The sequence below is a fragment of the Lathamus discolor genome, unplaced genomic scaffold (genome assembly GCF_037157495.1).
Source record: "Lathamus discolor isolate bLatDis1 unplaced genomic scaffold, bLatDis1.hap1 Scaffold_200, whole genome shotgun sequence".
Taxonomy (NCBI): Eukaryota; Metazoa; Chordata; class Aves; order Psittaciformes; family Psittacidae; genus Lathamus; species Lathamus discolor.
The window spans coordinates 50,575-75,463 of NW_027069229.1; the positions used below are offsets into that span (position 1 = coordinate 50,575).

The window sequence follows — 24,889 nt, forward strand, 5'->3', positions numbered from 1 at the left end:
GGGTTTAACGTTTGGGGGGGGGGCCGCTCCGCCACCGGCACCGACCCGGTACCGACCCCCCGGTTCCTGCCCCCCCCCGCACGATGCGCGCAGCGAAGCGGCGGCTGCGGGGTGACCGGTGAGTGCGGGGCTGGGGGGGCGGGGGGGCTGCTGTGGGGTGACCCCCCCTTCTGTGCCCCCCATTTCGGGGGCCGAACCCTCCTGCGGTGGCAATGGGGGGGGGGGGAATGGGGATGGGGGGGGGTGTGCGGGGGGGGGACATGGAGATCATGGGGGGAGCATTGCTCACACGCGTGTGCAAGCGGTGCTGCGGGAGAGGGCACATGTGTGGGCAGCGGGACACGCGTGTGCACAGGCGTGTTTGGGTGCAGCCACGCGTGGGCCGCAGGACACGCGTGTGCGCCAGTGCCGCATGTACATGTGAGTGCACATGCGTGGGCACCAGCACATGCCATCTGTGCCGCGCGGTGCGTGAACGCACACGCGTGGGCATCGCTTACATGTTACATGCGCGTGCTCCTGTGCCATGTGCGCATGTGAATGCACACGTGTGGGCACGGTTACACGTGTGTGGGCACGGTTGCACATGTGTGTGTGCTGTGCTGTGTATGTGTGAAGGCGTCTGTTGCACGCGCTTGTGGATGTGCTCTAGTGCTGGATGCACACGCGTGGGCATCTGTTACACACGTGTGTGCGAGCTGTGCGTGTTCTAGTGCTGCATCCATGCGCGAATGCACACACGAGGACATCTCTTACACACATGTGCGCAAACCGGGCATGCTCTAGTGCCCTGTGTGCCGATGCACACCGGGCGTGCGCAACCTGTGCTGTCTGTGTGAATACGCACGCGTGTGCATCTGTACACACGTGTGCATGCTCTAACGCCTTGGATACGCTCCAATGCCGACATACGACGTACACATGTGTGCATGCGTGAATCCACGCACACACACACGTGTGTGCGCCCGGCACCGCCGTGCCTCAGTTTCCCCATTGCCCCACAGGCTCTGACCGATGGCGCAGGGCTCGCGGCCCCCCCCGGCTCCCCCCCGGCGCCGGCGCCGGCAGCGCTACGTGGAGAAGGACGGGAAGTGCAACGTGCAGCACGGCAACGTGCGCGAGACGTACCGGTACCTCACCGACATCTTCACCACGCTGGTGGACCTCAAGTGGCGCTTCAGCCTCCTCGTCTTCATCCTGGCCTACGCCGTCACCTGGCTCTTCTTCGGCCTCATCTGGTGGTTCATCGCCTACTGCCGGGGGGACCTGGAGCACCTCGAGGACCACGCGTGGACCCCGTGCGTCAACAACCTCAACGGCTTCGTCTCCGCCTTCCTCTTCTCCATCGAGACCGAGACCACCATCGGCTACGGGCACCGCGTCATCACGGACCAGTGCCCCGAGGGCATCGTGCTGCTGCTGCTCCAGGCCATCCTGGGCTCCATGGTCAACGCCTTCATGGTGGGCTGCATGTTCGTGAAGATCTCGCAGCCCAACAAGCGCGCCGAGACGCTGGTGTTCTCCTCGCACGCCGTGGTCTCGCTGCGGGACGACCGCCTCTGCCTCATGTTCCGCGTGGGGGACCTGCGGGACTCGCACATCGTGGAGGCCTCCATCCGCGCCAAGCTCATCAAGTCCAAGCAGACGCAGGAGGGCGAATTCATCCCCCTGGACCAGACCGACCTGAGCGTGGGCTTTGAGACGGGCGACGATCGGCTCTTCCTCGTGTCGCCCCTCATCATCAGCCACGAGATCGACGAGAGGAGCCCCTTCTGGGACGTCTCCCGGCACCAGCTGGAGAAGGACGACTTCGAGATCGTCGTCATCCTCGAGGGCATGGTGGAGGCCACAGGTAACAGAGGGGTGGTGGCACCTCGGGGACACCTCATCCCGGTGGGGACGGGCTCATCTCCACGATGGACGTCTCACCTCCATGTGGGCACCACCACCCGTCCTCGTGGGGACACGTCCATAGGAATCCCTCATCCTGGTGCTGACACCTCACCTCATGGGGACCGCTCACCTCTGGGGTTATCTCCCTTCCATTGGGACATCCTCATCTCCACGGGGCTTCTCCATGGGGCCACCCCATCTCCATGGGGGCATCTCATGGGAGCACGTAATCTCCGTGGGAGCTCCTCATCCTTGCAGGGGACAACTTCATCTCCATAGGGAGATCTCCATGGGGCCACCTCACCTCCATAGGGACACATAATCCACATGGGGATAGCTCTGTGGGACCATCTCACCTCCATGAGGACACCTCCATAGGAATGCCTCATCCTGGTGGGGCCACCTCATCTCCATGGGGATACTTCCATGGGGACATCACCTCCATGTGCTCATGCAACACGTAGAGGTGCCCCATGCTCCACATCCTTCACCCATTAGAATGTCCTTCACCCATTGGGGTGCTCATGCACCTTGTTCTTCCCTCATGCACTGTGTCCTTCCCCATTGGGGTGCCCCATGCGCTGTGTCCTTCCCCCATGGGATGCCCCATGCGCTGTGCCCTTCACCCATGCACCATGTTCTTCACCCACTGGGGTGCTCCATACACCACATCCTTCACCCATGGGGTGCTCCCTGCACTGTGTCCTTTATCCATTGGGGTACCCATGCACCACATCCTTCACTCACTGGGGTGCTCCATGCACTGTGTCCTTCACCCATGAACCACTTCCTTTGCCCATTGGGGTGGCCCAAGCACCGTGTTCTTTACCCACTGGAGTGCTCCATACACCACATCCTTCACCCACACCCCACATCCTTCACCTATTGGGGTACCCATGCACTGTGTCCATCACCCATGGGGTACCTGTGTGCCAGATCCTTCACCCGTTTGGATGTGGAGAATTGGGGTGCCCCATGCACTGTATCCTTCACCCATGCACCATGTTCTTCACCCATGGGGTACCCATACCCCACATCCTTCATCCATCGGGTGTCCCATGCACCGTGTCCTTCTTCACCCACGGGGTACCCATACACCACATCCTTTACTATTGTGGTACCCATGCGCTGTGTCCATCACCCATGGGGCACCCATACCCCACATCCTTCACTATTGTGGTACCCATGCGCTGTGTCCATCACCCATGGGGCACCCATACCCCACATCCTTCACTATTGTGGTACCCATGCGCTGTCTCCATCACCCATGGGGCACCCATACCCCACATCTTTCACTGTTGTGGTACCCATGCACTGTGTCCATCACCCATGGGGCACCCATACCCCACATCCTTCACTGTTGTGGTACCCACGCACTGTGTCCATCACCCATGGGGCACCCATACCCCACATCCTTCACTGTTGTGGTACCCACGCACTGTGTCCATCACCCATGGGGCACCCATACCCCACATCCTTCACTGTTGTGGTACCCACTCACTGTCTCCATCACCCATGGGGCACCCATACCCCACATCCTTCACTGTTGTGGTACCCACTCACTGTCTCCATCACCCATGGGGCACCCTCTCCGCGCGGGTGCTCACGGCGTTCCCGGCGCAGGGATGACGTGCCAGGCGCGCAGCTCGTACCTGGCGGACGAGGTGCTTTGGGGGCACCGCTTCACGCCTCTGCTCAGCCTGGAGGAAGGCTTCTACGAGGTGGACTACGGGGGCTTCCATCACACGGTGGCCGTGCCCACCCCTGCCTGCAGCGCCCGGCAATTGGCGGCCGCGGCCGCTCGCCGCCAGGCCCAGCTCTACTGGTCCATCCCCAGCCGCCTGGACCAGCCCCTGGAGGAGGCAGCAGCGGCCGCGGGGGGGAATGGGGACCCCGAACCCCCCTGCGAGAGCAACGGCACCGTGGCCGGCCCCGAGGCGCGGTGACGGGGCGCTGGCGCCCCATTGCCCCTGTAATAAACACCCCCCCCCGGCTGAGGTGTCTTGGGTGTGTGAATTGGGGGGGGGGGGATATGACACCCCCAGGGCTGTACCCCCCCCTTGACTGTGGTGGTCTTGGGGTGTGAATTGGGGGGGACACAGGTTGTACCCCCCCTCCCCCCCCAATTCCGGGTGCTCCATGCAAGCGGGTGCAGGGGAACGCAGGGGGGAGGCCAGGCAGGGGTTGGTGCCCCCCCGCATTTTGAGGGGGTACCTCGGATATTGGGGTCCCCCCGGGGGGGGTGGGGTCGTGGGGGCCCCCCCAATGGGGGGGTGACACTTGGGAAAGCCAAGGGGGGGGCACCGAGACCCCCATGACAGCAAGGACATGGGGATGTGAAGGGGTGGCTGCCCCCCCCGTGTCCCCCCAGCTGCAGGGGGGGGGCAGACGGAGCCGAGCGGAGCGGCCGGGGGGGGTCATGGTTGGGGTCGGGGGGGTTAAGAGGGTCCCGGGGGGGGGTCGGGGTTGAGGTCAGGAGGGGTCACGGCCCCTCCCCGTGTCCTCACATCCCCCCCCTCGGCTGCCGCATTCCAGCCGCCCACGGGCAGCAGCTGCGCGGGGAGGGGGGGCCGGAGCGGTCCTTCCAGTGCCCCGTCCCGGTGCTCCCATCCCAGTGCTCCCAGTGCTGCCAGTGCCGTATCCCAGTGCTCCCAGTGCTGGATCCCAGTTCTCCCAGTGCTGGATCCCAGTGCTCCACATGTCCTATCCCAGTGCTGCCAGTGCTCCTTGCACTCTATCCCAGTTCTCCCAGTCCCATTCCAGTGCTCCCAGTGCTGCCAGTGCTCCTCATGCCCTATCCCAGTGCTCCCAGTGCCAGATCCCAGTCCTTCCAGTGCTGCCAGTGCCCTATCCCAGTTCTCCCAGGCCCATTCCAGTGCTCCCAGTGCTGCCAGTGCTCCTCGTGCCCTATCCCAGTACTACCAGGCTCATCCCAGTGTTCCCAGTGCTGCCAGTGCTGTTGGTGCTCCCCATGCCCTATCCCAGTGCTCCCAGTGCCAGATCCCAGTCCTTCCAGTGCTGCCAGTGCTCCCCGTGCCCTATCCCAGTACTACCAGTCTCATCCCAGTGTTCCCAGTGCTGCCAGTGCTGTTGGTGCTCCTCATGCCCTATCCCAGTGCTCCCAGTGCCAGATCCCAGTCCTTCCAGTGCTGCCAGTGCCCTATCCCAGTTCTCCCAGGCCCATTCCAGTGCTCCCAGTGCTGCCAGTGCTCCCCGTGCCCTATCCCAGTACTACCAGTCTCATCCCAGTGTTCCCAGTGCTGCCAGTGCTGTTGGTGCTCCCCATGCCCTATCCCAGTGCTCCCAGTGCCAGATCCCAGTCCTTCCAGTGCTGCCAGCGCTCCCCATGCCCTATTCCAGTACTACCAGTCTCATCCCAGTGTTCCCAGTGCTGCCAGTGCTGTTGGTGCTCCCCATGCCCTATCCCAGTGCTCCCAGTGCCAGATCCCAGTGCTCCCAGTCCCATCCCAGTGCTCCCAGTCCCATATCCCAGTGTTCCCAGTGCTGCCAGTGCTGCTGGTGCTCCCCATGCCCTATCCCAGTGCTCCCAGTGCCAGATCCCAGTGCTCCCAGTCCCATCCCAGTGCTCCCAGTCCCGCATCCCAGTGCTCCCAGTGCCAGATCCCAGTCTCTCCCAGTTCTTCCCAGTCCATTTTACTCCCCCCAGCCCTTCCCAGCCCCCCCAGCTCCCCCCTGTTCATCCCAGCCCCTCCCAGCCCCCCCACAGGCCCGGCGGGGGGGGGTCTCTCTGTGTTTACGGTCCCGGCCCCCCCGCTGCCCCCCCCCGCCGACCCCCAAAGCTGAACAAACAAATGACGCGAGGCCACGTGCTGGGCCCCCGCCCGGCCCCGCGGGGGACTGGGGGCACTGGGGGGGCTGGGATGCACTGGGGGGACTGGGACAGACTGGGACGGACTGGAACTTGCATGGACTGGAACAGATTGGGATGGACTGGGACAGACTGGGGGCGACTGAGATGGACTGGGGGGCACTGGGATGGATGGGGGGTACTGGTCCGTACTGGGCTGCACTGGGGGTGTGAGGCTGGGCTGGGGGGTGTGTGCTGGGAGCACTGGGGCAGACTGGTGGTGCTGGTGCACGCTGGTGGCCCTGTGGCAGGGGCTGCGGGCCCCACGGCAGTGCCCCCCCCATGCCCTTGGGCTGCCCTTGACGGTTGCCATGGCGACTAAGCTGGACCCTGGGGGGCCGGGGCGGGGGGGGGGGGGGTGTTACTGGGAGGGGAGCTGGGAGCAGGACTGGGGGCACTGGGATGGACTGGGGAGGTGGGGGGGGCACTGGGGGGGGGGGGGGGGGTTGGGGGTCACAGGGGCATCATTCAGTACAGTCGGTCCCTAGGAACAGCCGCACGGGAACAGCGGGATCCTGGGAACAGTCTGTCCATGGGCACAGCCGTGACCTGGAGCAGGGAGCCCATGGACACGGATGGAGCCCGGATCAGGCCCCGGGCACAGTCCCTGGGCACAAGCGTGGCCCCAGCACAGTTGGCTGTAGGTACAGCCGGTCCCAGGCACAGCCGGAGCCCTGGGTACAGTCAGTCCATAGGTACAGTCAGTCTATGGGCACAGTCAGTCCATGGGTACAGTCCATGGGCACAGCCAGTCCATGGGCACAGTCAGTCCGTGGGTACAGTCAGTCTATGGGCACGCTCAGTCCATGGGCACAGTCTATGGGCACAGTCAGTCCATGGGTACAGTCAGTCCATGGGCACAGTCAGTCTATGGGCACACTCAGTCCATGGGCACAGTCTATGGGCACAGTCAGTCCATGGACACAGTCAGTCTATGGGCACACTCAGTCCATGGGCACAGTCTATGGGCACAGTCAGTCCATGGGTACAGTCAGTCCATGGACACAGTCAGTCCATGGGCACAGTCTATGGGCACAGTCTATGGGCACAGTCAGTCCATGGGCACAGTCAGTCCATGGGCACAACCGTGCCCCTGAGCACCCTCATTGTGGGTACGCCGGGCTCTGGGCACAGCCGCATCCCCTGGCACCGCTGCCCACCATCGCCTGTTGGCACAGGCGGACCCTCAGCACAGTCACTGTTGGCACAACCGCGTCCCTTGGCACAGCCGGTCCCAGGGCATAGTTGGCCAAAGGCACCGGCGTTCCCTGGGTACAACCCCCCCGTTCCTGCCCCCCCCCCGTTCCCGTCCCCCTGTTCCCATCTCCTCCATTCACAGCCCCCGTTCCCATTTTCCCCATTCCCAACCCCCCCATTCCCCCATTCCTGCCCCCCATTTTCCCACCCCCTGTTTTCCCACCCCCCATTCCCAGCCCCCCCTTTCTTAGCCCCCCCCTCCCATTTCCCCCCATTCTCAGCCCCCCTATTCCCGTTCTCCCCATTCCTGTCCCCCCCCCGTTCCCGTCCCCTTCCCCCCCCCCTGCCCTGGCTCTGCCCTTTCCCGGGCTAATTTTAGCCTCCCCACATTCCCGGGACAGCGGGGGGGGGTGGGGGGGGTCACACCGGGAGAACCGGGGGCGCGGCCCCCCCCATGGGGGTCACCCCCCTGCCCCCCCCCCACCGGGGGGGGGGGCGGACACCAGCGTTCCCAGCCGGGACCCCCCACCCGGCTCCCACGGAGGGGGGGGGAACGGGACTGGGAGGGGCCCAGAACGGGGGGGGGGGGGGGGCAAGAGGGGCCCCCCCATAACGGGGAACCGGAGAGGGGTCGGAGGGGGGGGGACCCGTGGTGAGTGCGGGGGTCCTGGGGGGGTCCGGGTCCGGTCGGAGCGGGCGGGGGGGGGGGGCGGTGTCCGGGAAGGGGGGGGTGCTGGGGGCGGGGGGCGGGGGGGGGCCGGCCCGGGCGGGGCCCCGGAGGGTTTTTCTCGGCCGCCTCCGCCGCGGCCCCCCCCGAACGCCCCGGGCCGAGAGCAGCGACGGCAGCGCCATGGGCAGAGGGGTGAGTAGGGGCTGCCCCCCCCCCCCCCCCCGCACCGCCCTGCCCCACCGGACTCCCCCCATCGGGGATGGAAAGGGGGGGGGGGGGGTGTTGGGGTGTCCCCAAGGAGGGGAAACTGAGGCACGGAGCGCCCCCCCCCCCCCCCCCCCCCCGCCGTGTCCGCCCCCACCCCGTGCCCGCGGTTGTGGTTACCCGGTACCGTGGTAACGGCCGCAGGGGGGGGGGCACCGGCTCTCACCCGGACCCCCGAGGACCCCTCCGAAACCCCCCCAGGTAAAAGTGGGGAGGGTCCTGAAGGATGTGCCCCCCCCACCCCACACCCCCCCCCCCCCGGTGTCCCGGCTGTGTGCACCCCCCCAAAGGCTCGGGGTGCCCCTTCAAGTGGAACCCCCCCCCCGTGCAAAGTGGCCCCTGGTGCAGGCGGGGTCCCCGATGGGGCACGGAGGGGGTCCGGGGGTCTCCGGTGTCCATTGAGGGGTCCGGGGGGCTGCGGTGTCCATTGGGGGGGTCCGGATTGGGCCCCCCCCCCGCGGTAACACGACCCGGCGCTGTTCTTGGCACCGGCGCTGTTTTCCATGACCGCATTGGCCCCCCCACGGGGCACCCGCCCCCCCCCCCCCCCCGGTAACACCGGGACCGGTGGGGACCCCCCCCCAGCAGAGGGGGGGCGCTGCCTGTGCCCCCCTGCAGGGCCCCCCCCTTGATGGGGCCACCCCACCCTGGTCCTGGGACCCCCCCACCCCATGTCCCCAGTGACCCCCCTGTGACCACGGTGAACCCCCCCTTAACGCAGTGATCCCCCCCCCAGCCTTCAGTGGCCCCCCCATGATCCCAGTGCCAGCCCCCACTGTCACAGTGACCCCCCCATAGTCCCACTGCTACCCCCACGACCCCAATGATCCCCCCATAGTCCCAATGACCCCCCCTGTGACCACAGTGCTCCCCCCTTGATCACAGTGATTCCCCCCCCCATAACCACAGCGGACCCCCCCAGAACCCCAATGACCCCCAATCATCCTAATGACCCCCCCGACCCCAGTGCCACCCCCACGACCCCAGTGCCACCCCTACTACCTAATGACAACTCCATGGCCCCAGTGATCCCCCCATAACCACAGTGGACCCCCCCATAGCCCCAGTCCCCCCCCTTGTTCACAGTGACTCCCCCATAACCACAATGGACCCTCCCCATAGCCCCAGTCCACCCCCTTACTCACAGTGACCCCCCCATAACCACAATGGACCCTCCCCATAGCCCCAGTCCCCCCCTTACTCACAGTGACCCCCCCCATAACCACAATGCACCCTCCCCATAGCCCCAGTCCCCCCCTTACAGTGACCCCCATAACCACAATGGACCCTCCCCATAGCCCCAGTCCACCCCCCTTACTCACAGTGACCCCCCCATAACCACAATGGACCCTCCCCATAGCCCCAGTCCCCCCCCTTTCTCACAGTGACCCCCCCATAACCACAATGGACCCTCCCCATAGCCCCAGTCCCCCCCTTACTCACAGTGACCCCCCCCATAACCACAATGCACCCTCCCCATAGCCCCAGTCCCCCCCTTACAGTGACCCCCATAACCACAATGGACCCTCCCCATAGCCCCAGTCCACCCCCCTTACTCACAGTGACCCCCCCATAACCACAATGGACCCTCCCCATAGCCCCAGTCCCCCCCCTTTCTCACAGTGACCCCCCCATAACCACAATGGACCCTCCCCATAGCCCCAGTCCCCCCCCTTACAGTGACTCCCCCATAACAACAATGCACCCTCCCCATAGCCCCAGTCCCCCCCTTACAGTGACCCCCATAACCACAATGCACCCTCCCCATAGCCCCAGTCCCCCCTTACAGTGATCCCCCCATAACCACAATGCACCCTCCCCATAGCCCCAGTCCCCCCCTTACTCACAGTGACCCCCATAACCACAATGGACCCTCCCCATAGCCCCAGTCCCCCCCCCCCTTACAGTGACCCCCATAACCACAATGCACCCTCCCCATAACCCCATTGCTCCCCCTAAATCCCCCCCGTGCCCACGCTGCCACCGGTGCCTGCAGCCCCCCCCGTGCCCACGGTGACGCCCCGTGCGCCCTCGATGATGCCCGTGGCCACCGTGACCCCCATGTTGGCCGTGACATCCATGCCCATGGTAATGCCCACGGCGGGGGCCGTGCCCGGGACGGTGCCAGCGCCGCACCGGCCCCGAGCCCACGGCCCCTGCTCCCGCAGAGCGGCCGCGAGTACTCGCCCGCGGCCACCACGTCCGAGAATGGCGGAGGGAAGAGGAAGCAGAAGGAGAAGGAGCTGGACGAGCTCAAGAAGGAGGTGAACATGGTGAGTGCGGAGCGGGCACGGCGGGGGCTGAGCGCCGGCCACGCCGCGCTCACACCGGCGCTGGGTGCCCGCAGGATGACCACAAACTGTCCCTGGATGAGCTGGGCAGGAGGTACCAGGTGGATCTGTCCCGGGTGAGATGTCCCCGATGGGCGCCCGCTGTGGTGGCCGTGGTGGCGCGCGGTGACCGGTGGGCCCTGTGGGTGGCGTTGAGATGGGTCCCTCCTGTCCCCATGGGTGCCACTGAGATGGGTCCATCCTGTCCTCGTGGGTGCCACTGAGATGGGTCCCCTCCTGTCCCCATGGGTGGCATTGAGCTGGGTCCATCCTGTCCCCATGGGTGGCATTGAGATGGGTCCTTCCTGTCCCAGTGGGTAGCACCCAGTGCCCAGCATCCCTGTCCCCATGGGTGGCACTGAGCTGGGTCCCTACTGTCCCCATGGGTGGCATTGAGATGGGTCCCTCCAGTCCCCTTGGGTGGCATTGAGATGGGTCCCTCCTGTCCCCTTGGGTGGCATTGAGAGGGGTCCATCCTGTTGCCATGAGTGGCACCCAGTGCCCAGCGTCCCTGTCCCTATGGGTGGCACTGAGCTGGGTCCCTATGGGTGACACCCAGATATCCATCCCTTCCTGGCACCCAATGTCCCTGTCCCTATGGGTGACACATAGCCATGTCCTCTGCCACCTCCTAACACCCGGCATCCCTGTCCCCATGGGTGACACTGAGCTGTGTCCCCTCCTGTCCCCATGAGTGACACCCAGCCCTGTCCCCTCCTGCATCCCTGTCCCCATGGGTCACCTTGGCCATACCCCATGTCCCGTCCTGTTCCACTGCCATGCCCCCCACAGCCCCACACATCTCCAGGGGTCACAAACACCCTTGGGGCGGGGGGGGGGGGGGAAATGAGCATCCTTTGAGGGGGGGATGAGCACCCCTGGGGACACCGGTGCCACCGTGTCCCCATCCCGCAGGGCCTGACCAACGCGCGGGCGGCCGAGATCCTGGCTCAGGATGGCCCCAACGCGCTGACCCCCCCCCCGACCACCCCCGAGTGGGTCAAGTTCTGCCGCCAGCTCTTTGGTGGCTTCTCCATCCTGCTCTGGATCGGCGCCATCCTCTGCTTCCTGGCCTACGGCATCCAGGCTGCCATGGAGGATGAGCCCTCCAATGACAACGTGAGGCGCCGGGGACAGCGGCACCCCCGGGGACAGGGACACTGGGGGGGCACCAGCACCCCTTGGGGGGGCATGGGTGTCACTGGGCATGGGCACCCTTGAGTGGGCACAGGAACAATTGGGGGGTATCAGCATCAGTGGGTACGGGCATCCTTGGAGGGGGACATGGGTACCACTGAGCATGGGTACCCTTGAGGGGGATAAGGACCCTTGGGGACATGGGTACCACCGGGCATGGGCACCCTTGAGTGGGCACAGGAGCACTTGGGGGGCATCAGCATCAGTGGGTACGGGCATCCTTGGAGGGGGACATGGGTACCACTGAGCATGGGTACCCTTGAGGGGGATAAGGACCCTTGGGGACATGGGTACCACTGGGCATGGGCACCCTTGAGGGGGATAAGGACCCTTGGGGACATGGGTGTCATTGGGCATGGGCACCCTTGGGGGGCACGGGGGTCCCTGGGCCATGGGCACAGTGGGGCTCACAGCACCCCTGGGTCCCAGCTCTACCTGGGGGTCGTCCTGGCCGCCGTTGTCATCGTCACCGGCTGCTTCTCCTACTACCAAGAGGCCAAAAGCTCCAAGATCATGGACTCCTTCAAGAACATGGTGCCCCAGGTAGGACCGGGGCGGGGGGGGGTCACCCAGTGCGATGGCGGGGGGGGGGGGTCCTGTGTGGGGCAGGGGTCCCTTAGGGCGCTGTGTCCCCATCAGCAAGCGCTGGTGATCCGCGAGGGCGAGAAGATCCAGATCAACGCGGAGAACGTGGTGGTGGGCGACCTGGTGGAGGTGAAGGGGGGGGACCGGGTGCCGGCCGACATGCGCATCATCTCCTCCCATGGCTGCAAGGTGGGTGACACGGCGGGGGGGTCCCCAGGACACGGGGTGGGCTTTGGGGGGGGGGGGGGGGGTCCGGTCCCAGCACCCACATCCGCTGTCTCAGGTGGACAACTCCTCGCTGACCGGGGAATCGGAGCCGCAGACGCGCTCGCCCGAGTTCACCCATGAGAACCCGCTGGAGACCCGCAACATCTGCTTCTTCTCCACCAACTGCGTGGAAGGTGGGTCCGGGGGTCCCTGCCCCACACCGGTGGTGGGGGGGGGGGGGGGGGGTCCCTGCCCCATAGCAGGGGGTCACCCGTCCCCATCCCCGTGGTGCCTTTATCCAGGCACCGCACGCGGCATAGTCATCTCCACCGGGGACCGCACGGTGATGGGGCGCATCGCGTCGCTGGCCTCGGGGCTGGAGGTGGGCAGGACGCCCATCGCCATGGAGATCGAGCACTTCATCCGGCTCATCACCGGCGTGGCCGTCTTCCTCGGCGTCTCCTTCTTCATCCTCTCCCTCATCCTGGGCTACACCTGGCTCGAGGCCGTCATCTTCCTCATCGGCATCATCGTGGCCAACGTGCCCGAGGGGCTGCTGGCCACTGTCACCGTACGGGCTCCTGGGGATGGGGGATGGGATGGGGGGGGGGTGGCACTGGGAGGGACTGGTTTTACTGGGGTGGTGCAGTGGGGGCACTGGTTTCATTGGGAGGGAGGTGATGGGCGCTGGTTCTACTGATGCACCAAACTGGTGCCCAATGCTTGCTGGGACCCATAGGTACCCCCCAAGCCCCTTGAGTGCCCTCCAAGCCCTATGGGGCACTGGTCTGCTGGGAGGGAGGTGGTGCGTGCTGGTTCTACTGGGGCACCCACCCATGGTCCCTGGTGCACACCAAGCCCTGTGGGTGTCCAAGGAGCCTTATGGGTGTCCAAGGAGCCCTATGGGTTCCCCCAAGCCCTATGGGTGCCCCCTGAGCCCTATGGGTTCTCCCAAGCCCTATGGGTTCCCCCAAGCCCTATGGGTGTCCCCTGAGCCCATGGGTGCCCCCAAGCCCTATGGGTGCCCCCTGAGCCCTATGGGTTCTCCAAAGCCCTATGGGTGTCCCCTGAGCCCTATGGGTTCCCCCAAGCTCTGTGGGTGCCCCCTGAGCCCATGGGTTCCCCCAAGCTCTACGGGTGCCCCCTGAGCCCTACGGGTGCCCCCAAGCCCTATGGGTTCCCCCAAGCCCTATGAGTGCCTGCTGAGCCCTATGGGTTCCCCCAAGCCCTATGGGTGCCCGCTGAGCCCTATGGGTTCCCCCAAGCCCTATGGGTGTCCCCTGAGCCCATGGGTGCCCCCAAGCCCTATGGGTGCCCCCTGAGCCCATGGGTGCCCCCAGGTGTGCCTGACGCTGACGGCCAAGCGCATGGCGCGCAAGAACTGCCTGGTGAAGAACCTGGAGGCGGTGGAGACCTTGGGCTCCACGTCCACCATCTGCTCCGACAAGACCGGGACCCTCACCCAGAACCGCATGACCGTGGCGCACATGTGGTTCGACAACCAGATCCACGAGGCCGACACCACCGAGGACCAGTCCGGTGGGTGCTCAGCACCCTGACCCCAACACCCAGCCACAAGCACCCAACACCAACACCCTGACCCCAACACCCAGCCCCACACACCCAACACCCTGACCCCAACACCCAGCCACGAGCACCCAACACCAACACCCTGACCCCAACACCCAGCCCCACACACCCAACACCCTGACCCCAACACCCAGCCGCAAGCACCCGACACCAACACCCTGACCCTAACACCCAGCCCCACACACCCAACACCCTGACCCCAACACCCAGCCGCAAGCACCCAACACCAACACCCTGACCCTAACACCCAGCCCCGCACACCCAACACCCTGACCCCAACACCCAGCCATGAGCACCCAACACCCTGACCCCAACACCCAGCCCCACACACCCAACACCCTGACCCCAACACCCAGCCGCAAGCACCCGACACCAACACCCTGACCCTAACACCCAGCCCCACACACCCAACACCCTGGCCCCAACACCCAGCCACGAGCACCCAACACCCTGACCCCAACACCCAGCCGCAAGCACCCAACACCGTGACCCCAACACCCAGCCACGAGCACCCAACACCGTGACCCCAACACCCAGCCACGAGCACCCAACACCCCGACCCCAACACCTAGCCGCAAGCACCCAACACCAACACCCTGACCCCAACACCCAGCCATGAGCACCCAACACCCTGACCCCAACACTCAGCCACGAGCACCCGACACCCCGACCCCAACACCCAGCCGCAAGCACCCAACACCCTGACCCCAACACCCAGCCCCACACACCCAACACCCTGACCCCAACACCCAGCTGCAAGCACCCAACACCCCGACCCCAACACCCAGCCGCAAGCACCCAACACCCTGACCCCAACACCCAGCCCCACACACCCAACATCCTGACCCCAACACCCAGCCCCACACACCCAACAGCCCGACCCCAACACCCAGCCACAAGCACCAAACACCAACACTGACTCCAAACACCCTGACCCCAAACACCCTGACCCCAAACACCCTGACCTGAAACACCCAACCCCAAACATCCAACCCCAAACACCCTGAACCCAGCCCCCAACCCCTAACACCCTGATCCCAGACACCCCAATCCCAAGCACCCTGACCCCAACACCCAACCCCAAACACTCAACCCCCAACACCCCGACCCCCAACACCCCAATCCTATGAGCACCCCAACCCCATGAACACCCAACCGCAGGAGCACCCAACCCTTCCCTGCCCCTGTTCCCACCCTTTGGCCCCCTCCCACCCTTCACCCCCCCCCTCCATGAGCACCCTATGGATCTCTGGGGGTGCCCCCGCACCCCTGGGGGTTCCCCTTGGTACTGATGGGTCCCCCAGGTGCCACCTTTGACAAGCGCTCCCCGACCTGGGCGGCCCTGGCGCGCATCGCCGGGCTCTGCAACCGCGCCGTCTTCAAGCCAGGCCAGGAGAACATCTCCATCTCCAAGGTGGGTGCTCTGTGGGTGCCCCCCCCCCCCCAATGCCCCCTCACCCTGCGGGGGTCCCCACGGGTGTCTGTGCCCCACACAGCGGGACACGGCGGGGGACGCCTCGGAGTCGGCGCTGCTCAAGTGCATCCAATTGTCCTGCGGCTCCGTCAAGAAGATGCGGGACAGGAACCCCAAAGTCACCGAGATCCCCTTCAACTCCACCAACAAGTACCAGGTCTGGGGCGGAGGAGGGGGGGGTGGCTGTGGTGGCACTGGGGCAGGGCGGTTGTGGCACCCGGTGCCAGCGCCGATGCCGTATCCCTGTGCCCCATAGCTCTCCATCCACGAGCGGGAGGAGGACCCCCAGGGCTACCTGCTGGTGATGAAGGGAGCCCCCGAGCGCATCCTGGACCGGTGCTCCCGCATCCTGCTGCAGGGCCAGGAGGTGCCGCTGGACCAGGAGATGCGGGAAGCGTTCCAGAACGCCTACCTGGAGCTGGGGGGGCTCGGGGAGCGAGTGCTGGGTGAGCGGCAGGGACAATGGGACACGGGGTATGGGGAATGGGGGGGCAAGGAGGATGCAGTGGCAATAGGGGAGAAGAGGGGGTGGATGTGGAGGATGTAAGGGCATGGGGACGTGGAGGATGTAGGGATGTAGGGATATGGGGAGGTGGAGGGCATGAGGACATGGGAGACATAGGGACATAGGGACATGGAGGACAAGGATGGGAGGACATAGGGACATGGAGGACAAGGATGTGAGCACATAGGGACATGGAGGACACAAGGATGGGAGGACATAGGGACATGGAGGACAAGGATGGGAGGACATGGGGACATGGAGGACAAGGATGGGAGGACATGGGGACATGGAGGACATAAGGACATGGACACATGGAGGAAATGGAAGACGTAGGGGTGTTGGGATGTGGTGCAGGGGGATGTGAAGGACCTGAGGATGAGGAGGACACAGGACCATGCTGTGAGGTGACAGAACTTGGGGTCATGGGGCACATAGGGGATGGGTTGTGGTGAGGATGAGGAGGAAGAGGGTGCCATTGGGTGCCATTGGGTTGCATTGGGTTCCACTGGGTGGCATTGGGTGCCACTGGGTACCATTGGGTGCCATTGGGTGCTACTGGGTACCATTGGGATCCATTGGGTGCCATTGGTGCCACTGGGTACCATTGGGTGCCATTGGGTGCCACTGGGTACCATTGGGTTCCATTGGGTGCCATTGGCTTCCATTGGGTGCCATTGGGTGCCATTGGGTACCATTGGGTGCCATTGGGTTCCACTGGGTGCCACTGGGTTCCCTTGGGTGCCATTGGGTGCCATTGGGTTCCATTGGGTTCCACTGGGTACCATTGTGTTCCATCAGGTGCCATTGGGTGCCATTGGGTGCTACTGGGTACCATTGGGTTCCATTGGGTGCCATTGGGTGCCATTGGGTGCCACTGGGTGCCATTGGGTTCCATTGGGTGCCATTGGGTGCCATTGGGTGCCATTGGGTGCCATTGGGTTCCATTGGGTGCCACTGGGTACCATTGGGTGCCATTGGGTGCCATTGGGTTCCACTGGGTACCATTGGGTGCCATTGGGTGCTACTGGGTACCATTGGGATCCATTGGGTGCCATTGGTGCCACTGGGTACCACTGGGTGCTATTGGCTTCCATTGGGTGCCATTGGGTGCTACTGGGTACCAGTGGGATCCATTGGGTGCCATTGGGATCCATTGGGTTCCACTGGGTGCCATTGGGATCCATTGGGTTCCATTGGGTGCCATTGGGTGCCATTGGTATCCATTGGGTGCCACTGGGTACCATTGGGTTCCATTGGGTTCCATTGGGAGCCATTGGGTGCCACTGGGTACCATTGGGTTCCATTGGGTGCCATTGGGCACCATTGGGCGCCATTGGGTGCCATTGGGTGCCGTTGGCTTCCATTGGGTGCCATTGGGCGCCATTGGGTGCCATTGCATTCACCCCCCGCAGGGTTCTGCCACCTCTACCTGCCCCCGGACAAGTTCCCGCGCGGGTTCCGCTTCGACGCGGACGACGTGAACTTCCCCACCGACAACCTCTGCTTCGTGGGGCTCATGTCCATGATCGACCCCCCCCGCGCCGCCGTCCCCGACGCCGTCGGCAAATGCCGCAGCGCCGGCATCAAGGTGAGACCCAACCCCCGCCATGGGGTCACTCCCCCCCCCAAGCCGGAGCTCATCCCTCTCTGTGCCTCCCCATAGGTGATCATGGTGACCGGGGACCACCCCATCACGGCCAAGGCCATCGCCAAAGGGGTCGGCATCATCTCCGAGGGCAACGAGACCGTGGAGGACATCGCGGCACGGCTCAACATCCCCGTCAGCCAGGTCAACCCCCGGTGCGTGGGGGGGGGGGCTATGGGGGGGGGGGGTACCGGGGGTCCCTGGGCCCCACTGATGCTCGGTGCCGCAGGGAGGCCAAGGCCTGCGTGGTTCACGGCTCCGACCTGAAGGACATGAGCTCGGAGCAGCTGGATGAGATCCTCAAGAACCACACCGAGATCGTCTTCGCCCGCACGTCCCCGCAGCAGAAGCTCATCATCGTGGAGGGCTGCCAGAGACAGGTCCCCCATGGCCCCATCCTGTGGCCCCCATGGCCCCATCCCGTGGCCCCCATGGCCCCATCCCGTGGCCACCGATGGCCCCATCCCTGTGTCCCGCGATGTTCCTGTACCCTGCGTTGCTCCATGATGACCCCATCCCGATGGTGTCCTCATGCCCCATGGTTTCCACCATCCCAGTGCCCTGTACTGCCCCATACGGTCCCCACACCCCACAGTGTTTCCATGCCCATAATGTGTCTGTGGTGGTCCCATCCCCGCTGCGTCCTCATCCCCATGGTGTCCTCATCCCCACTGTGTCCCCAGCCCCACTGTGTCCCCAGCCCCACTGTGTTCCCAGCCCCATGGTGTCCCCATGCCCCGTGGTGCCCCCATGTTGTCCCCATCCCCACTGCATCCCCAGCCCCATGGTGTTCCCATCCCCACTACATCCCCATCCCCATGGTGTCCCCATGCTCCGTGGTGTCCCCACTGTGTCCCCATCCCCACTGCATCTCCAGCCCCATGGTGCCCCCATGTTGTCCCTATCCCCACTGCATCCCCAGCCCCATAGTGTCCCCATGCCCCATGGTGCCCCCATGTTGTCCCTATCCCCGCTGCATCCCCAGCCCCATGGTGTCCCCATGGTGTCCCCATGGTGTGCCCATCCCCACTGTGTCCCCAGCCCCATAGTATCCCCATGCCCCGTGGTGCCCCCATGTTCTTCCCATCCCCACTGCATCCCCAGCCCCATGGTTCCCACCATCCCCATGGTGGCCCTGTGGTGGCCCCATTGTGTCCCCATGCCCCATCCCCGCAGTGCCTCATCCCCCCGTCCCCCGAGCACCATCACGATGTGGATGGTCCCCCTGTGTCTCCCCTCACCCCGGGGTCCCCCCTCACCCTCCTGCCCGTGCCCCAGGGCGCCATCGTGGCGGTGACAGGGGACGGGGTCAACGACTCCCCGGCGCTGAAGAAGGCCGACATCGGCATCGCCATGGGCATCGCCGGCTCCGACGTCTCCAAGCAGGCGGCCGACATGATCCTGCTGGATGACAACTTCGCCTCCATCGTCACCGGCGTGGAGGAAGGTCCGCATGGGATCCATAGGGACATCCCTATGGGATCAAGGGGGAGGGTCAGGATTTGGGGGGGACGGACACCATCGGTGACCATCCCCGTGCCCTCAGGCCGCCTGATCTTTGACAACCTGAAGAAGTCCATTGCCTACACCCTGACCAGCAACATCCCCGAGATCACCCCCTTCCTGCTCTTCATCATCGCCAACATCCCCCTGCCTCTGGGCACCGTCACCATCCTCTGCATCGACCTGGGCACCGACATGGTGGGGATGGGGCACGGGGCGATGGGGGTGACAATGGGCAGTGTGGGGTGACAATGGGTGATGGGGGGTGACAATGGGTGATGGGGGTGACAATGGGCAGTGTGGGGTGACAATGGGGAGTGGGGGGTGACAATGGGCAATGGGGGTGACAGTGGGTGATGGGGGTGACAATGGGTGATGGGGGTGACAATGGGGAGTGGGAGTGACAATGGGCAGTGGGGGTGACAATGGGTGATGGGGGTGACAATGGGGAGTGGGGGCTGACAATGGGGAGTAGGGGGTGACAATGGGTGATGGGGGGTGACAATGGGTGATGGGGGTGACAATGGGCAGTGTGGGGTGACAATGGGGAGTGGGGGGTGACAATGGGCGATGGGGGTGACAGTGGGTGATGGGGGTGACAATGGGTGATGGGGGTGACAATGGGGAGTGGGAGTGACAATGGGCAGTGGGGGTGACAATGGGTGATGGGGGTGACAATGGGGAGTGGGGGCTGACAATGGGGAGTAGGGGGTGACAATGGGTGATGGGGGGTGACAATGGGTGATGGGGGTGACAATGGGCAGTGAGGGGTGACAATGGGTGATGGGGGTGACAATGGGCAGTGGGGGCTGACAATGGGGAGTGGGAGATGACAATGGGTGATGGGGGGTGACAATAGGCAATGGGGGGTGACCATTGGGTGTCCCCCCCAGGTCCCTGCCATCTCCTTGGCCTACGAGGCGGCCGAGAGCGACATCATGAAGCGGCAGCCACGGAACCCGCGCACGGACAAGCTGGTGAATGAGCGGCTCATCAGCATGGCCTACGGGCAGATCGGTGAGGGCACCCATGGGTGCTATGGGTGCTCTGGGCAGCTCAATGAGGGGCACCGATGGGTGATATGGGCAGATCGGTGAGGGCACCCATGGGTGCTATGGGCAGATCGGTGAGGGTCACTCGTGGGTGCTATGGGCAGATCAATGAGGTGCACCTATGGGTGCTATGGGCAGATCATTGAAGGGCACCCGTGGGTGCTATGGGTGCTCTGGGCAGCTCAATGAGGGGCACCGATGGGTGCTATGGGCAGATCGGTGAGGGTCACCCATGGGTGCTATGGGCAGATCGGTGAGGGTCACTCGTGGGTGCTATGGGCAGATCAATGAGGTGCATCTATGGGTGCTATGGGCAGATCATTGAAGGGCACCCATGGGTGCTATGGGTGCTCTGGGCAGCTCAATGAGGGGCACCGATGGGTGCTATGGGCAGATCGGTGAGGGTCACCCATGGGTGCTATGGGCAGATCGGTGAGGGTCACTCGTGGGTGCTATGGGCAGATCAATGAGGTGCATCTATGGGTGCTATGGGCAGATCATTGAAGGGCACCCATGGGTGCTATGGGTGCTCTGGGCAGATCAATGAGGGGCACCGATGGGTGATATGGGCAGATCGGTGAGGGTCACCCATGGGTGCTATGGGCAGATCGGTGAGGGTCACTCGTGGGTGCTATGGGCAGATCAATGAGGTGCATCTATGGGTGCTATGGGCAGATCATTGAAGGGCACCCATGGGTGCTATGGGTGCTATGGGCAGATGATTGAAGGGCACCGATGGGTGCTATGGGCAGATCGGTGAGGGGCACCCATGGGTGCTATGGGCAGATCGGTGAGGGTCACTCATGGGTGCTATGGGCAGATCATTGAAGGGCACCCATGGGTGCTATGGGCAGATCGGTGAGGGTCACTCATGGGTGCTATGGGCAGATCAATGAGGTGCACCCATGGATGCTATGGGCAGATGATTGAAGGGCACCGATGGGTGCTATGGGCAGATCGGTGAGGGGCACCCATGGGTGCTATGGGCAGATTGGTGAGGGGCACCCATGGGTGCTATGGGCAGATCGGTGAGGGTCACTCATGGGTGCTATGGGCAGATCATTGACGGGCACCCATGGGTGCTATGGGCAGATCAGTGAGGGGCACCCATGGGTGCAACAGGCAGATTACTGAGGGGCACCCATAGGTACTACAGGCAGGCTGGTGAGTGGCACTGCAGCACCCATTGGTGACACCAGGGCACCCAGTAGGGATCCCAAAGTGCTGATCCCTGATCCCAGGGTGCTGAGCCCAATCCCCGGGTGCTGACCCCAGGGTTCCAACGCCCGATGCCGGGGCGGCGACGCCATTCCCCAGTGCCGGGATGCCGGACGCTGATCCCACTGCTCCCGCAGGGATGATCCAGGCCCTGGGCGGGTTCTTCACCTACTTCGTGATCCTGGCGGAGAACGGCTTCCTGCCGGGAACGCTGCTGGGGATCCGCCTGGCCTGGGACGACCGCTCCACCAACGACCTGGAGGACTCCTACGGGCAGGAGTGGGTGCGTGGCCCTTGCGCCCCATTGCCCCCCCCCCCCCCGTGTGCTTGGGCAAGGGGGTTGGGAGGGGGGGTGAACACACGGGGGGCGGGGGGGGACAGATGTGGGGGTCACATCCTGGGGGTCACACGCACAGAAGGGTGTGCGTGTACAGGAGCACACACACGGGGCACACACACACACACACACACACACATGGGTGCACGCATATGGGGCACACACACACACACACATCACACATGGGTGCACATGTGGGGCACATACACATGGGCACACGCACACGTCACACACACGGGTGCGCACACACACATCACACATGGATGCACACACACACACGGATGCACACACACACACATGGGTGCACACACACACAGGTGCACATGTGGGGCACACACATGTGGGGCACACACATGTGGGGCACACATACATGGGGCACATACACACACACATGGGGCACACCCACACATGTCACATGAACAGGTGCACACACACGGGTGCACACGGGGCACACACATGTGGGGCACACACACACATGGGGCACACACACACATGGGTGCACACACATAGGGCACACATGGGTGCACACAGGGCACACACACGTGGGGCACACACACACACATCACACATGGGCACACACACACATGGGTGCACACATATGGGGCACACGCACACATCACACATCACACATGGGTGCAAACACACACGTGGGGCACACACGCACACACGTCACACATGGGCACACACACACGTGCACACACGCACACGGGTGCACACACACACATCACACATGTGGCACACACGTGTTCCACACCCTCCTGCACCCTCCCTCATGGCCCAGCCCCATGCCCGTGGCTGCCCTGGTGCGCTCTGCTCTGCGCCCTGTGCTGCACACCCGGTGCGCTGCCTGTGTCCGTGTCCATGTGTCCGTGTCTGTGTCCGTGTGTCCGTGTCCGTGTCCATGTGTCCGTGTCCATGTCTGCGTGTCCGTGTCTGCGTCCCGTGTCCCATGTCAATGTCCATGTCCCATATTCCATGTCTCATGTCCATGTCCTGTATCCCATATCCGTGTTCCCATAGCCCATATCCATGTTCCCATATCCCATGACTGTGTCCCATGTCCCGTGTCCATGTCCCATATTCCATGTCCATGTCCTGTATCCCATATCCATGTTCCTATATCCCATGACTGCGTCCCATGTCCCATGCCCCATGTCTGTGTCCTGTATCCCATGTCCATGTCCTGTATCCCATATCCCATATCCATGTTCCCATATCCCATGACTGTGTCCCGTGTCCCGTGTCCATGTCCCATATTCCATGTCCATGTCCTGTATCCCATATCCCATATCTATGTTCCCATATCCCATGACTGTGTCCATGTCCCGTGTCGCATGTCCCATGCCCATGTCCATATCCTATATCCATGTTCCCATGTCCCATGACTGCATCCCATGCCCCATGTCCCGTGTCCGTGTCCTGTACCCCATGTCCCATGTCCCATGTCCCGTATCCCATATCCATGTTCCCATATCCCATAACTGCATCCCATGTCCTGTATCCCATGTCCATGTCCCGTATCCCATATCCCATTTCCATGTTCCCATATCCCATGACTGCATCCCATGTCTCATGTCTCATGTCTGTGTCCCATATCCCATGTCCATGTCCTGTATCCCATATCCCATATCCCATGACTGTGTCCCATGTCCCATGTCCCGTATCCCATGTCCCGTGCCCATGTCCCGTATCCCATATCCCGTATCCATGTCCCATATCCCATATCCCATGACTGTGTCCCATGTCCCGTATCCCATATCCCATATCCCATATCCATGTCCCATATCCCATACCCCATGACTGTGTCCCATGTCCCATGTCCCGTATCCCATGTCCCGTATCCCATATCCCATATCCATGTCCCATATCCCGTGCCCATGTCCTGTATCCCATATCCCATATCCATGTCCCATATCCCATATCCATGTCCCGTATCCCATATCCCATATCCCATATCCATATCCCATATCCTATATCCATGTCCCGTATCCCATATCCTGTCCCCCGTCCGTGCCGCAGACGTACGAGCAGCGCAAGGTGGTGGAGTTCACGTGCCACACCGCCTTCTTCGCCAGCATCGTGGTGGTGCAATGGGCGGACCTCATCATCTGCAAGACCAGGCGCAACTCCGTCTTCCAGCAGGGCATGAAGTGGGTGCCCCCCCTCAAACCCCCCCCAGTAGCACCCATGGGTGCCCCCGCACCCACCCGCCGCTCTCTGCACCCCCAGGAACAAGATCCTCATCTTCGGGCTGCTGGAGGAGACGGCGCTGGCCGCGTTCCTGTCCTATTGCCCCGGCATGGGGGTGGCCCTGCGCATGTACCCCCTCAAGTGAGCTGGGAGCAGGGGGACCCGCACCCATGGGTGCCCCCCATCACCCACCGACCCCTTGTAACGCCCCCCCCCTTGTCCCGTTCAGGGTCACTTGGTGGTTCTGCGCCTTCCCCTACAGCCTCCTCATCTTCGCCTATGATGAAGTGAGGAAGCTCATCCTGCGCCGGTACCCGGGCGGTGAGTGGGGACCCCAGACCCCCATGGGCCCCTAAGCACCCCCATGGACCCCCAAAACACCCTATGGGCTCCCAAGCACCCCCTTGGAGCTCAGCGACCCCCCCCCCCCATTTGGGATCCATCCCCCAAAATCCCCCTTTTAAAGACCCCCCCCAAGTACCCAATGCACCCCAACAGTGGCACAGCCCCCCCCCCAAAAGCACCCTCAGGGTTAGGGAGGTCTTAGGGGACCCATGGGGTTGGGGGGCACCCTATAAGTATGGGGAGCACACAGAGGGGTTGGGGGTGAAGGAGGCTGAAGGGAAGCGGGGGCCCCATGGGAGAAGGGAAGAGCCAGGAGGGGTGGGGGGCACCCAAGGGTGGGGGCACCCAAGGGTGGGGGCACCCCCTGCCCCCCCTGATGCCCTCCCCATTGCAGGCTGGGTGGAGAAGGAGACCTACTACTAAGAGGCTGTGGCCCCCCCGTCGCCCCCTGTGCACCCCCAAACTAACCCCGGGGGTGGGGGGGGCACCCTCTGCTCCCCCCCATGGGGCACCCAGAGCCCCCCCCCCCCAGTTCAGAACAATAAAAGAGCTTAACCCCTCATGCCCTCATCTCTGCTGGGGGAGGGATTGGGGGACATGGGGGGGGATGGAGCCTGGCTGAACCCCACCTTCCTCCATGTCCCCCCATGTCCTCTGTGTCCCCAATAGCCCATGACCCCCACTTGTTACCTGATGCCCTCCCATGTCCCCCTTTGGGCACCCCATCTCTGAGTATGGGGGTCCCCAGCACCCCCTGAGGGGCACCCCCGTGCTGGGGTGGGGGTTGTCCATCCTCATTCTTGTGTCCATCCCATGGTG

General features: G+C 63.9%; 2 protein-coding genes across 3 annotated transcripts; both read left to right on the plus strand.

Moving 5' to 3' along the window:
* The first annotated feature begins 37 nt into the window (after nucleotides 1-37).
* On the plus strand, nucleotides 38-3,880 carry KCNJ9 (potassium inwardly rectifying channel subfamily J member 9). The gene is made up of 3 exons (XM_065664464.1): nucleotides 38-118; nucleotides 1,005-1,852; nucleotides 3,517-3,880. Exons 2-3 carry the CDS (start codon nucleotides 1,015-1,017, stop codon nucleotides 3,837-3,839), a joined length of 1,161 nt encoding a protein of 386 aa, XP_065520536.1. The 5' UTR covers nucleotides 38-118; nucleotides 1,005-1,014; the 3' UTR covers nucleotides 3,840-3,880.
* Nucleotides 3,881-7,725: 3,845 nt separating this feature from the next.
* Nucleotides 7,726-24,632, plus strand: LOC136006447 (sodium/potassium-transporting ATPase subunit alpha-2). Of its 2 annotated transcripts, XM_065664468.1 has the most exons (24): nucleotides 7,746-7,820; nucleotides 9,889-9,980; nucleotides 10,061-10,165; nucleotides 10,240-10,299; nucleotides 11,138-11,341; nucleotides 11,849-11,962; nucleotides 12,059-12,193; nucleotides 12,288-12,405; nucleotides 12,514-12,782; nucleotides 13,552-13,750; nucleotides 15,106-15,215; nucleotides 15,298-15,432; nucleotides 15,532-15,721; nucleotides 17,193-17,368; nucleotides 17,444-17,580; nucleotides 17,655-17,805; nucleotides 18,704-18,872; nucleotides 18,972-19,126; nucleotides 19,822-19,945; nucleotides 21,336-21,481; nucleotides 23,555-23,685; nucleotides 23,765-23,866; nucleotides 23,955-24,046; nucleotides 24,465-24,632. In XM_065664468.1, exons 2-24 carry the CDS (start codon nucleotides 9,927-9,929, stop codon nucleotides 24,491-24,493), a joined length of 3,105 nt encoding a protein of 1,034 aa, XP_065520540.1. In that variant the 5' UTR covers nucleotides 7,746-7,820; nucleotides 9,889-9,926; the 3' UTR covers nucleotides 24,494-24,632. The 2 variants fall into 2 exon arrangements, with proteins under 2 accessions (XP_065520541.1, XP_065520540.1); XM_065664469.1 differs by lacking the exon at nucleotides 9,889-9,980 and having other exon boundaries at nucleotides 7,726-7,820.
* The last annotated feature ends 257 nt before the right edge of the window (nucleotides 24,633-24,889 follow it).

Excerpts from the sequence above, each read along its gene's own strand:
- KCNJ9 (XM_065664464.1), top strand. The coding sequence starts at position 1,015 with ATGGCGCAGGGCTCGCGGCCCCCCCCGGCTCCCCCCCGGCGCCGGCGC. Across the intron at positions 1,853-3,516 it reads GGGCATGGTGGAGGCCACAG|GGATGACGTGCCAGGCGCGC; the intron begins GTAACAGAGGGG and ends TTCCCGGCGCAG.
- LOC136006447 (XM_065664468.1), top strand. The coding sequence starts at position 9,927 with ATGATGCCCGTGGCCACCGTGACCCCCATGTTGGCCGTGACATCCATG. Across the intron at positions 19,946-21,335 it reads CATGGCCTACGGGCAGATCG|GGATGATCCAGGCCCTGGGC; the intron begins GTGAGGGCACCC and ends CTGCTCCCGCAG. Across the intron at positions 23,686-23,764 it reads GTCTTCCAGCAGGGCATGAA|GAACAAGATCCTCATCTTCG; the intron begins GTGGGTGCCCCC and ends CTGCACCCCCAG.